This window comes from Echiichthys vipera, assembly GCF_963691815.1.
Source record: "Echiichthys vipera genome assembly, chromosome: 13".
In the NCBI taxonomy this organism is placed as follows: domain Eukaryota; kingdom Metazoa; phylum Chordata; class Actinopteri; order Perciformes; family Trachinidae; genus Echiichthys; species Echiichthys vipera.
In genome coordinates, this window is record NC_139838.1 from 15,921,179 (window position 1) to 15,935,825 (window position 14,647).

At 40.5% G+C, this 14,647-nt stretch overlaps 2 protein-coding genes across 2 annotated transcripts in view; one reads left to right on the forward strand and one right to left on the reverse strand.

Moving 5' to 3' along the window:
- Positions 1-1,552: 1,552 nt before the first annotated feature.
- On the reverse strand, positions 1,553-5,538 carry fabp3 (fatty acid binding protein 3, muscle and heart). The gene is made up of 4 exons (XM_083926221.1): positions 5,365-5,538; positions 3,362-3,534; positions 1,925-2,026; positions 1,553-1,844 (listed from the first exon to the last, which is right to left on the reverse strand). Exons 1-4 carry the CDS (start codon positions 5,435-5,437, stop codon positions 1,791-1,793), a joined length of 402 nt encoding a protein of 133 aa, XP_083782347.1. The 5' UTR covers positions 5,438-5,538; the 3' UTR covers positions 1,553-1,790.
- Positions 5,539-14,107: 8,569 nt separating this feature from the next.
- dclk3 (doublecortin-like kinase 3) overlaps positions 14,108-14,647 on the forward strand; it is a gene marked incomplete at both ends in the record, with an annotated part of 5,911 nt that continues 5,371 nt past the window's right edge. The window contains one exon of the mRNA XM_083926021.1: positions 14,108-14,162. Coding sequence (XP_083782147.1) covers positions 14,108-14,162 — 55 coding nt within the window. The remainder of the gene's footprint in view (positions 14,163-14,647) is intronic.

Consider the following 14,647-nt stretch of genomic DNA (forward strand, 5'->3'; position numbering starts at 1 on the left):
ACCTAGTCTCAAAGCTCCCACTTGTCAGATTGAGGAGAGTTCATAATTGTTTGCAGCTGTAGCGATTTGACAAGACTCTTGTTCATTGGTCAGTCTCAAGACTCCTCTTTGTTTCCTCAGGTTGGCTTCTCTGTCGTTGCGCCAGACAGACGTACGAGATTAATATAATAAGACCCAGTTAAACATGTAATATGACCACGAGCTTGCGCAACCAGAATTGCGAGCTTGTGTTGCGTGATTTCACATAATTTGAATGCAACTTTAACGATCAGTCAACACAAAAAAGTTAAGTAGAATCTACCGTATACATTGGTTCAGCTTGTATTACAATGTTTGAGTTGACCTCGGGGAGGGTTTACTTTTTCTATGTACCTTTAGGATTTGCTAAGAAAACAGTGGCTGCACGTGTGAATCCATGCAAGACGTATGTTCAGGCTTTTTCTCAATCTTTGGAAGATTTACTGCTTTTATTTGACGGATGACAGTGTAGAATTGGGAGAAAGAGAGTAACGGGTCACAGAGCTAGACTCAACTCCAGGACGTTGCAGGTATATGGCATGCACTGCAACCACTCTGAAGCTTCACTACTATTTGTGTACCTTTTATATGTACCTTTACAGCTCGCTGATGCGTTTACATTTAATAATTTCTATATATACGTATGTGATTCAAGGATATACTCCTCCCATATAATATATACACTATAGTACGTAGATATACTATAATCTTGTGACCATTTCAGTTCAGGTAACTTTGGGAGGTGGAGGCCACCCTTTCACCCCTTCACCCTAGCTCTAGTTGGCACTCTGTCGCAAGCACATGACATGACATCGATCTAGTGTGGGAGGGAATGATCCGAATTTAGAAAGCACACACACCTACAAGGACGGGACATTACAAGCTTTGACAAAACTTTCCCCTCACCTAGCCAGGGCAAGGGCAAGATACACACACAGGAGTTGTTGAAGAGCTATAATTAACTGAGTCCCTGTAAAATCTTCTGTAATGGAAACACTGGGCATATTATTTTGATACTCGCACAGTTGTGTTGCCCTACTGAACTCTTTTTTTTAAATCCACAACTAACCATGGCTCAGACAGGAGGACTTTTCAGAACAACGCTCAGACAGTTCAGCAACTCTTTTGCACCCTGAATAATACTTTACATAATTATCTACTCTTCTCAGCTACCCAGACATTCATTTGCATAACATTTTATTAGTGAAATTCTTCAGAATTACTACAGAATCTCAGAGAAAATGGAGTAGATTCAGTCCTAGTTGAGTAAAGTTTGTGTTAAGTCAGTAAACGTTCTGCTCCTGGACCTACCAACTGCCATGCACAAACACTAAACATCTCAAGAAAAAAGGCACACATCCTGGAGCAACGTCATTGTTTTACCAGATCATCCAACAGTGTTGACATTTATTTTTTTCAGTCTAACGTTCAAATTAAAAACACTTTTCCAGGTTTATCATAGGCACCATGCATAAAAAAAACAAAAACAAATCATGCAGAACGCATTTCGATTTAAGAGGAAGAAAACAAAACGACAAATCATTGGAATTTATTCAGTGTTTCTTACAGTAGGAGGAACAACAGTATAAGAAAAGGGCGGTCACCGTCAGCTGAAATGTTAATACTGAGTTTACAGTTTGAAGAGACATTGAGGGGAATCTGCAGTAGCCATACGAGGGGGTTTACTTGGCCTGGGCTGAAGTGGTGTTTAAGGAGTTTGGGGTTGCGGGGCTTTAGCTGATGCAAGTAAATGCTGGAGGGAGGTTTCCGTGTTACTCTGCCTTCACGTAGTGACGTTTGGAAACGACGTCTCCAATTGTAAGTGTCTGTGATGGAGAGATAAAGGCATTTCAAATAAGACAAACACACATATTGTTAAATGTACGCATTTTGTGCGAGCACTCACCAGTGTGAGGGCGTTGCCGTTGATTTCCCTGACCAGACTGGTCTCTTTGCCGTTCCACTTCTGTACGTGCACCAATTTCCCGTCCTCCATTGTTACCTGGGACTGCAGCCACCGGAGAGACAAACAGAGCTTATTACATCCAGGTGTACATACCAGATCATATGAATCCTCTCATGAATTAATGTTAGGTCCCAGAACGATTGATTGTTTTTATATTGTACTTCACTACTTTTCAGAGGTAAATACTGTACTTCTTACTCCACTACATTTATGTGACAGCTATTCTACCTACCTCGCAGTTTTCACACGGACAGAGAGACGGGGGGGGGTAAACTATCTGAGTTGTGGAGAAGGGCTATGACCAGATACGTGAAAACTTCTTCCTCCTTTTAAGACATTTAATATTCTTGTTTTGTTTTCAATCATTTATTACAGTATCTAATAAATAAATAAATAAATCAAGCATACAAAATATGATCTTGAAAAAATATGCATGTTACAGATTAAACTACCAAACAACATAAAGTAGTTTAAATTACCTTGAGCAGCTACAACAGAATAATGCTACTTTAGCTTAGGCATGTACTTTTAGCTGAACAGCGGCCTCTGTGGTCACAAGTAACAATTACACGATGATGGTTAATGTTGTAGAGAAGGTTTGTAAAGTTGGTTATAGCCCACAGCAACATCTGTCTTACGTATATTAACGTTAGCTAACATTGTTTTCATTTGTTAAAGGAAGAACGTCACTTCTTCTCTCAAAAACTTCCCTTGTATCGCTGTAAAGCATCAGGAATAATGAGCCAGTAATGTATGTAATAATTTAACATTCACAGGAGAAAGCACGTTGACTGCTTTAATATATGCAAAATGTCTGCCAAAATGTCATAAGAGTTCAGAATCAGGCTGAGAAATGATTTGACTCACAATGAGTCACAAATAAGTATGTTTCCTGTCTGCGGCTCATTTCCAACAATAAATTGCTATTTTACCTTCTCTGCACAAATATGCCGTACATTTTAAACTCTCTCTGTTCCACTGGACCCATGAACCACAGTTAATTTCCCTCTACCCTCCAAAATTGGAATAAACTGAGGTTGCTGTGTCTTAGGTCTCGTTGTTACGGTCGCAAACTATGTCCAGTCCATCCTCTCTGAACCCTGACCTCTCTGACCCACCTCCTCCTGTTCACATTCAAAACAAGAATCACAACCTCCAACTGTGACAAAACACAGCTGTTTGTTTTGCCATCCATCATCCTCATGGCTGTCATAATCACTGTTTTATATTAACGGATACTTCAACATTCTTCAGGTGCAAGGTTTGTTTCAGACAGAGCCACTTAAAGACTCTTTTTTAAAAGACTGAACATTGCTTTCCTTGAATGTAAGTATTTACCCACTCCTGTCTCGAGTAACTTCACCTTTGACCTCTTACCTTAACTTTCCTGTCATCTGCGGTGGTCTCGTCAAACTCCTCTCCCAGCGTGAAGGAGAGCTCTGTGTTCTTAATGGTGCTCTGGGTCTTCACCGTCACCTTGTCACCCTCCACTGAAATGATGGTGGTGGGCTTGGTCATGTTTCCCACTGTACGTGTGGCCAAGCCCACGCCTATAGAAAAAAAAGACATGGGTAATGAAATGTTCTGGGGGAGGCTATTGTTGCCCTGATGCATTTAAAATAAACACAACAAAAAAAAGCCTATAACCGCGCCTGCAGCTCTGTGGAGGAGGGTCCAGCTGGCTCTGTGAGGTGGTAAAGCTCAAACAATGACCAGAGCACACAAACTTGTGCCTTCCCCCAACTGCACTAAGCCACAGTTGTGCTTTGAGCTAAATGCTAACAAAAGCAATCTACATGTAATTAGCAGTAAACACACAGAATACCCGGGGCTGTTAGAAGTTTTGTCAGTAGTTTTGCAACTAGTTTGTCATAAATCGAAGTATTGGACGCAATTGTTGACTTGACAGTGGCGCTAGATGCAAGGTGAAGTTATTACGATTCATCCTAAAAGGGAATTGGTTTCTCTACCAAATCCATCCAATAATTATCAAGATATGTCACTCTTAATCAAAGTGTTGAACAGCAGTAGCCATGCATTTGTCCTTCGGGTCTCCTTCAGTTGACCAAACTCTCTAATCTGTACTTGTCTGACGTCAAAAGCTGCAGCATGTTCTTCAAACACCGCAGGGTCCCACTGGCCTGACTGCCTGTCTGGGCATGTGTGTGCACAAATGCTTACTCTCTTTCCTTTTAAGGGGTGTAGGGGTGTGTGTGTGTGTGTGTGTGTGTGTGTGTGTGTGTGTGTGTGTGTGAGAGGGATCAAGAAAGTTCATTTCATTGGGTAATAGTGACTCACACCCTCATCTATCAAAGGAGAAAATCTGGTTCATCTGCAGGAGTTATAAACAGCTTCTTTCCCCACAATCATTACAACAAAGAGTCAGTGTGTGTGTGTGTGTGTGTGTGTGTGTGCGTGTGCAGACGCCTCATTGATCAAGAAGACTGGGGTTAGAGGTTGAAATGGTCAGTGTTTCTATGGTGACCAGAGCAGACAGGTCGAAAATGGTTTTAGTCAGTGGCACAAATCTCTCCCTCTCTCTCCCGAACTAACGTAGTGTCATTTTTCACGGTTGTAAAAGTCCGAGCACCTGCCTCCTTCACACACACACACACACACACACACACACACACACACACACACACACACACACACACACACACACACACACACACACACACACACACACACACACACACACACACACACACACACACACACACACACACACACACACACACACACACACACACACACACACACACACACACACACACACACACACACACGAGAGTGTGTGAGATATTTTGACGCCCTCTTTATCTCCTAACGCTCCTCGTGCATTGGGACCATCTTAATGTTCAACTCCTCCCATGGCCTCAAACAATGACCAGCTTTCAGCGAAGGTCACCCACATTATGCTCAAGTGTGTGAATGCCAGTTTGTTGCCATTCAGTTTCTCACAGTCGGGGTGGAGGGGTGTTTCACTCAAAGAGCCCCTCCTTTATTTCCAGCACTTAGGCCATGCGGTCAACCACTCTTCCTCCTTTTCCTCCCCCTCTGGTTCCCATCCTCTCTTCTCTTTCCACCCTCCTTCTTTTCCTCTTCTACCTCTTTTCTCATTCTCCATCTTGGTTCCTCCCTTATTTACACGTTCATTGTGTGCCTTTATCTTCTTTACTTTTCCCACGGCATTACAGTAGCTGTTGTTTAAACAGGTTCAACAAAAACACACCTTAAACGCATCTATCTTTCCTCAGCCAAATTTTCACATGTGCTCACATGTAGCACTGCGTCCTCGCCTCTTACTCACGCATGCGCACACACACTCACATGCACACATTTACTGCTCACACACAAACACAAAAAAAACAACTTACCAAGCGCCTTCATGTAATCATCAAATTTGTCACTCTCCTTGAGGTTCCATGTGCCAGCGAAAGCCTCAGCCATGTCTGCTGCAGTGTGAAAGAATGAGGTGAGGGTGTGTGTGTGTGTGAGGCGGCAAAGCAAGGGAGAGACAGAGTGAGAGAGGCAGAGAGAGTGTAGTCAGCACCACAAGCTGTGCTGCAATCCTACTGGCTGGATTTATACCGGCTGTTCATGATGTCATCAGGCGGTGCAGAGAGAGCAGGGGAGGAGAGAGGAGGGGAGGGGATGGAGACAAAAGAGAGGCAGAGTGAGTGTGTGATAGACTTATGTTTTGCAAAAAATGGCTATCATGCAAAATTGAGTATATTTGAATGTTAATTTGTTTTTTTAGAATGGTTATTTTGCATTGTTGTTAGCATTCTATGTAGTAATGTGGTTTTATAGCGTAGAGGAATGGAGCCTTTCTTTCATTCTGAATGATATCCCCTGTATTGTGAGTCCTGTGCATGTCTCTGGCAACACTGTGCTTATTTATGGCCATGCTAACTACAACAAGATTTTTTTTTTTTTTTAAGAAAGAGTAAGGGAGGGAGGATCACTCAGAGCAACAGGGCCTCTGTGGCGACACCCAAGCTTAAAAGAATGAAAGGCAAAGTAAAGAGAGGGGGAGGATGGGCCACCACTGTCAGAGAAAGAGAAAAAAAGGCTGTTTGAGCCTGGGGGGGGGGGGGGGGGGTTTGTTTGCGGGGGTGGGGGTTGAAGTTTGAAAAGAATGTAATGTCAATCACTGCTCCCTCGTCTTGCTTCACTACCTTTTTCCTCTGTGACCTCTCTCTTCCTCAGGTTTTCCACCTGCATTTGCTCTGGTTTGACTTTTACTGACCTCTGTTTGGCCTGCAATGGCACAGAGGGTGACAACTACTGTGTGCACACCCTTATTAACACACATGCAAGCTCGCACATGAGGTCAGAGTGAGCTGTAGTCATGAGTGTCAAGATAAGGGTGTTGGAAGGTTGGTTCATTACACACACAAAAAACTTGTTTTTGTTGTTTAGGGGGACATTTTACTGACTTGGGCCCTATTCAGATGGGATTCATTTAATGTGGGGATGTGAGGTAAAGTCATTTTTACCAGAGGTTTTAGTCCCGTCTGAATGTGCAGTGTCAGTAATTATTCCAGAGAATGTCAGTAAAATTATGGCGATTTACACCTTCTGTAAAACGGTCCAGAGCAAATACCTGAAGTAGAAGTAGTCCCGTCAGAGTATGACCCTCTGTAAAACATATGTTGAATACCGTCATATCCTGACAATATGTAGTTTCCACTTTTTTTTGAGCATAGAGGTGCTTGAAGAAGCCCCTTTTTTCACTTTTTTTAGATAATCGATTCTGTCCTTTAGTTTCGTGTTTACTTAATTTTGTGATATCAGGAAGCCACGTAGCACTTCACCAGGAGGTGACATAGTGTTTAAATCGAGTAACCCCTCCCACCTCTGGTAGAATACAGGGATTTCCTGTGCTAAGTGGCGATTACAGTAGTGAAATCTGGTTTTCTAATGTATACCGTATATGTTCTATAATTTTATTGTCATCAACAAATCCCATAAAATGCCAAAGCCAATAATGAAATGATCTTTCTAACAAATATTGTATCTATCTATCTATGAGCACCAAATGTGTATTCATCCACTGCTGTTTGAGTAACATTAGCTTAAAGCTTCAGTGCCCAGGTGTTTAAGGATTTTATTTATCCGTACCTTTACTGAAATATATATATTTGTGACCTGTTTTTAAAGATTTGCTTCTTCAACTAATGGGCACACAACCTCCAGCCTCTTTCCATGGGGTGACTGCTCTAACCACTATGCCACCGGCCGCCCCAGACAAAGTAATTATTGAGAGACAGGCTAATGCATTGTTGCTTTTGTTATTTCACAGGATTTGTTGGCAATAATAACATCAACCTTATCTATTGAATGCCCTGAAACCTAAATGGGAGGGCAGGGATGATGTCATTTGCCTATATTGCCATGTCAATCATAGATACGATAAGATGAAGCTTTCTAATGAAGCTGATTCACTCAGTTTTGACTGTTAATGTGTAAATAGAATCCCTTTTTGTGCCTAGTTGGCTATTCTGTTGAGGGTTTATGAGATGCTGCATTTCCGATAGACGGTAACAAGCACAGTTAATACTAACCACCAAGTGGTTACAACTTACCAAAAAGTTAAACAAAAAAGTGACAACTTGTGGTTTTATAAGGGATTATGTGCCGGGCTATTTCTTGGCCAGTTGCAGTAACTTTCCAGTCTTTGTGTTGCAGGTTGTACCTTTATAGTTAGTGCACAGACAATCCCAGAATGTTAAACTATCTTTGGTACAATACTATAATTTAAAAAGATAATCAATACCTCTTTCACCACCAGGGCAGAAATTAATGTAACAACCTGCACACAGTGCTGGTACAGAAAAAGTCACTGAACACATACATACACACAGTTAATTTTCTACCCCGTTGTCTCATCTGTGAACCCTTGAGTTGAAAATCTAATCGTAGATCTTCTTTAAAAAAAAGCTTCAGTACTTTGGATACTATCCAATGTGGGTATCATAACGTTTAGAAATAAATGGTACTGAAAAGTACTGAAGCATCAATTGTTTTGACAACCTTAACAAGAGACTATCTGTCTCTATCTTCTCATCAACCTCTCGGCAAGAAAATTAAGTAAATGTCAGAGTCAAAATATTCCTTTAAGACTATAGCCCTCAAGCCTTCCAAAAAGTGAGGACAGGCCAACATGTCCTTACTTGCCAAACAGTTGCTCAAGCCAGGGGTTAAAATTCAAATCAGTCCTACTAGAGGTCACACACACACACACACGCACACACGCACACAGACACACACTTACACAGCATTGATTGATTAGAACAACTGTCCACTTATCAGTCGTTTGTCTCTGTACATGGTCTGATGATCTCTGAAGGTTGTGTATTAACAAACACACATTAAAACTAACAACCAATCGCACACACATTCACACACGCACGCACACACTCTGAAAAAGCAGCAATTGAGGGAAAAAAAGGCAATAGGGAATACTGTTACAACACATCACACAATGTTACACACCCAGTCCCACTGCCCTTGTCCTCCAGTTCCCTCTCTTCTCTGTGTGTCTAAACTGACACATATGTTGTATGTAATGTGACAGAACAAATCTCTGGCATGCATGGGTGTGACATTTGACATAAACAGGTGTGAGACACATGGAAAAGGAGAAAGAGAGAGAAATAGAGAGAGGTGGTGAAAGGTCAGAATCATATATCTCTGGCCTAAAATACGTGCACAGGCGGTCTGTGGCTGTGCCAGTGTGTGTTGGATCTTATGCAATCCTTTGATATAGTGCTCTGGGAGGTATGCCACTGTGGTCATAACTTAAAAGTTAGATTTCCTCTGTCAGTTTCAGGCAAGACATTCCCTGCTTCACAAAGTCTTCTTACACATACATGGTGAAAGATTTAGTTAGGCTGGATAAATAAGCACTATCCACCACATAAATGAGCACAGATGGTTAACATTTAGCAATCACAGGAGCAGAGTCTTTATCCTGTTTGTGCAGACTCTTCTGATCTTTGTGTACATAACACAATCAATCTTTCAGGCTAGACTGCTGGTGAGCTCGTTGACCTGACATGCGATTATGACCCCTATACTGTCCAGGCAAACCCTGTACTGCTTATGTTTGGCCTTAACACACACTCAAAATCCAAGCAGGCATCTGGTGCAGCGAGCAGGGTGTCTTATGTGTGCATCTTAAGTGTGGGTGTCTAAATACATTGAGCTGACTTAAGCAGAAAGCTGGTAGGCCTGGAACGCTGAACAGGGTGAGATCCTCGAACAGCTAGACGAAGGGTGGGAGCGCATTAAATCGTGGAATGTTGATGCTTCTTCCAGCTTTCTTAAGGCTTTCCTGTGCATCTGTGTGTGACTGTTTGAATAATACAACTGGATAAACATCTGGTCATGTCACACCCTTCTCTAACACACACACATATTTGTTCTGTCCTTCATTCTGCAGCCTCTCCCTCGACTTCTCACTCCCTTGTCCAAATGAAGCTCGGCTAACAAGATAGAAGGCTAATTAGATGAATGGGCGGGATAATGATTACAGAATGAACTGTAGACTTTTAAACATGCATTTATTTATTGGGTACCATTTTATTAATAAGGCACCTTTTAGAATAGAATTGACTTCATCATCATTGTATTGCATACAAGAAAATTAGAGTGCAGCTCCTTTGGTGCATGACTATAAGCTGTAACTAAAGGCTTTATTAATGGTCAATGAGTAACACGTCATTTAACCTGCAGTTTGAAAATGTTAATAATCCTTCATACTTTACTTTTCTACAACAAGCCATCAAATACATTAATGTTTAATTTTGTTTGCAGCTCTTTTCCACAGGCAGTGATGGAAAGTAATGATGTACATACATAGGTAGGTGCTGTACTCAAGTGCAATTTTGAAGTACTCGTATTGAGTATTTCCATTTTCTACTACTACGCCACTACATTTTGGGAGCCAATATGGTGTTGTTGTTTTTTCAAGATTTTTTTGTGGACCTTTTGCCTTTATGATAGCACAGCTGAAGATAGACAGGAAATGGGGGAGAAAGAGAGGGAGGGGGCGTTATGCAGGTCGGAGTCCCAGGCGAGGACTTTCAGCCCCTGTACATGGGGTGGCTACTCTAAACACTGAGCACTCCCAAAATTGTACTTTTTACACATGATATTATACTAGTAGTATATAAAGTGGTTAAAAGTATCTAGTATATAAAAGTATATGGGCCATTCTGCATAATGAGTACTTTGATTCTAGCAATCACCGACAAAGGGGGATTTGTTTTACAACCTGGCAACCCTGGTGCCTTATAAGAAAGTGGTAATAATGTTTGTGGTAGCAGTTGTTGGCACACACTGAACAACTACAAAGTAGTGTGTGTGTGTGTGTGTGTGTGTCTTGTGTTACCTCTGCAGATGGGCCTCTGATTGCATTCCTGGACTAGTTGTGTTAAATCCTCTGGTGAGCCAGCAGCAAGTTAAAAAATAGGGGAAAAAACAGATAGAGTTATTCAAGGACACTGCATTAACTCAGATTTCCCTCCCTCTTCTTTGGAATTGCTATGACATGCAGTCGTGCACCAAGTTGTCAGAATCGAACCTGTACCAGACCACTGCCACTTCATCTCAAAATATAAACATTCTTTGATGTACTGACGAGATGAGTTGATGACCAGTGTTTATCTAATTGGGTCGTTCTTCCAGGGAAACATTTTACCATGACTGGGTGCAACTCGTCTGTCTGCTGGGGTATACGATAGGTGCATCTGCCTCCTCTGCTGGCCTGACACTGGTAGTGCAACATTATTATACTGTATATTGTATATTGTAAGGCATCTTATTGATTTGACAATGCATACTGCAACATTAACATTTTATTAAGACAAGATTTTAATCCCAAAAAATAATTTTTGATGTTTTTTTGACCATGTAGTGAGAAACCTGAGATCTGTGAAATAACAAGATGATCCTCAAACACCCCATAAAATGGAAAAAGTAATAATCATCATGAGAATTAAACCACAATCTTAAAACGATGATGTTCCCATGTTGGCCTATAGGGTTTAAGATCCTGGCTAATTAATCACAATGTGTCCTCCTCTTCTTAGTTCATCACCTATCGCTCTCCCCTCGTTTCCACTATTACCACTCTGTAATAAAATGTCCCCCAAAATACTTTAACACCTTAAACTACATGGCGGGGAAAAATGAGCATTGCTTTTGTTTTGGAGACAGTTTGGAGTGCAGGATAAGAAGCCGGAATAGGAGTTGTCGCTTCCTGATCCAATATTAACAGTCTCCTTGGAGACAGAGCCATGGGGGGCTGTGTATTAAAAGATCATCCGGACACTGTGTGTTTGTGTGTCAGAGTATTGGATTCCCTCAGTGAAACTATGGTAACTGCCCCTGAGTCTGGCAGTGTCCCCCTCCCCTCTGTCAGTGTGATTTTACACATAACGTTCTTCTAGTCAGCAATACAAAAGGTTTTGTGTGATAACTGATGCATTTTTTTTTATCTTTCACTAACTCTCCAGTTGACACAGAAACAGGTTTCAACAGCAGCCTATTGAGAACACAGATGCCCTTACTGTTTCTATGAGTTTGGAGGTTTAGAGTTTACTCTCTACATGTGCACACGTACGCCTATAATAAGCTACGCTGTAAAGTTTATTCTTATCAAAGTCATTTAGGGCATTTTTACTTTTATTAGATAGGGATTTTATTACACTGTAAACACAGTAAAATGACAAATATCAGCTTTCTTATTTGCTGTTATCTAAATTGTCTTATGCTCAGACTTGGCTACCTTCAAAAGTAATTAAGTACACAATATAACTACACACAGTACTTGCACTTTAAAATTTAGCTATCATTTGCCTTTTGTATTCAGTTCAATGTGCAATTTGTTCAATTGCAATTCCAAAATAATATTGAAAAATAATTCCTTTAGTTCCTTTTTTTAATGCAACAAGCAATTTGTTGTATTGAAGCAGTATACTGAATGCAGCACAAAATGCAAATCTGAGTACACTCATATCTGTTTTATTTATCACAAGTAATAATAAACTATTAAACCTTATATTGCATATGTTCCTCATATCTTAAAGCCCTACAATTTACTACTAAAAATTGCTTGTCAGCCACTGAACACTAAATGATAATACAAGTCAACTAACGACCATAAAGCCATGTGCCCAGCGGTTAAGTTAGTTAGCTGCTTTATTTCCTATCATAAATTACCATCTAAACGTAATGAAACCACAAATGTGAATACACGTAACAGGTATGTAAATGGCGCCTACGTACTTGTATTACCTGTACACACACAGTCGCCGTCAGTAAAGGACAGCACGTGTGATTGCCGCTAGCTAGTTGGACGGCAAACATCCGGGAACGATGACGTCACCAGTCACTAACGAAGCGACGTCACTGCTGTCATCTACTAAAAAATAAAAATAAAAATAAATAGTGTCATTTACTGGCAACGAGGAATATCGCCCTATTTTTTTAGTTGTTTGATTTTTATTTGTTCGTTAGTTTTTTACTTTACATTTAAATTGTCCTGTAAAAAAAGGAATAGTCTTATTAATGACACAACGCGTAAGATAAAAATATCCACAAAAATAATGAGGGCGGGGACTGGGAGCAATGTAATAACGCAAAAATGAAACAATAATAATTCTGGGCATAATTACTAAAATGTACAGGGGCCGCATTAGTATAGACCTTTAATTATATAGTATATAGTATAGTAATTCCATTGCTAGGCAACAGCCTTATTCCTTGTAAACTTCCTGTCAGATGATGTCATTCACATGCTGCAACTGGAATCAAACCTGAAAAGGTCCATAGGCAGAGGTGATTCTAAAGTGTGTTGGGGCCCAAGGCAAAAAAAATCACAGGGGGCCCCTCAAACCTGCGTTCATCACCATTACGGGCTTGAATCATGTGGAGCGGGTGGAGACAGGTGGGGCCCCTACAGAGAGATCAGGTCTCCTACTGTCGTTGCAAACTTTAGTTTAAAGTTTGTCAGCCCTCTGGTCCCCCTACTTGCCAACTCACAGTTGCCTGCCTTGCCTGCTGGCAAACGGCATCCCTGACCGTATAGCCTTCAAACCCCGAGCTGTAGGACAGTAGCTCCAATCCATTTGCGACCCCTTGTCAGTTGTTGCAGGAAAGACTTCAGCAGAAATGTGTTTTTCTCCTGTCCTCTACTTCTGATCATCTTAAGGTCCCTCAAATGTATCCCACAATCCCTCCTTTAGGCTTGTTATGATCATATTTTTCTTTAAGTTTAAGGTAAAAAAAAATAATAATATGAAAGTATTGGACAGGCTGTGCTCAGCCCACCCACCCTCCAAGTGCTGATGGCTTTGAAAAAGCCCTGTAACTATTTAATTGTTTGTTCTTTTGTTTTATTTATTATTTACCTGTTCAATTTTTTTATGTTTTTAATGTAAAGCACTTCGAGCTGTATTTTTTGTATGCTCTATAAATAAAGTTTATTGTTGTTATTATTATTATTTGTATTATTATTATTATTATTATTATTATTATTATTATTATTATAGCCTAGCAACATTTAGAAAGGGAAAAATATATTTACAGAATTAAATTAATTGAAAAAGTAACTAAACTTTTCATAAATTAATTCGCAGGTTGGGGTTGCATTTGGTATCTTGGACAGTACATAACAATAGTTCCGGTCAGCTTTCAAAATAAAACCCCTTTAGTGAATTTCGCTAGCCCTTTACACAGCCTTATACCCGTACACTGATAAAATAAAATGGAAGATTAGAGGAAGGGTTGATGTTTCTTTATGTATGTATTTAAGTATGTTGCTGTATATATAAGATAACTCACAACACACCAGTTGTTCCCAAAATATTTTATTTTGTGGGCTCAGCTTTTTCCTTTCTCTTTCCCCAGCCGTCCAACTTGACGTGTATCCATGGTAACCACTGTAGCTACAGCAGGTCCGGTCATCCCACGGCGCATCCCGTTACCTTTTCTGGAAGATACCAGCCGAGGAGTAACAGCAGCGCCTTATGGAGGGATAAAAAACAAAAAAATAAAAACAATTAATGTCACTGAGTTGTTTTAGTTCATGTGTTGTTTTGGAGAGTCATGACGCCCTCACAGAGAGCCCGGTATGGATGCAACACTAAATGGAAAATGGCAGGTGAGTCGATGCCCGGATTGAATGGATTTTATTTAACTTTACATTTGAAATAATTAAAAGCTTTGTTTTGTTTGTTTTTTCCTGTTGAGTGGGGTTGTTATGGTTTATTTCTGTGATTTGTTAAAAATGCGGGTGAAAACACTGAATCTTTGAATTCTGTACGTCATAATGTGTGAATGTGTGTTTCCTTGAATAAATCATATTCACACACACAAACACACGCACACATACACACACAAACACACACGCGCGCGCACACACACACACACACGCGCGCGCAGACACACACACACACACACACACACACACACACACACACACACACACATGCAAAATAAAATACTTTCCTGAGTGTTACAGTCAAGTCTGATCAATACAAATAATCTGTGGAATGGCTAAATTATCTGTAGGCCTGTGCATTAACTAGACTAACCTTTTAAAAAAAGGCCCTATCTTTTTAATATAAAATATTATGATTTACGTGT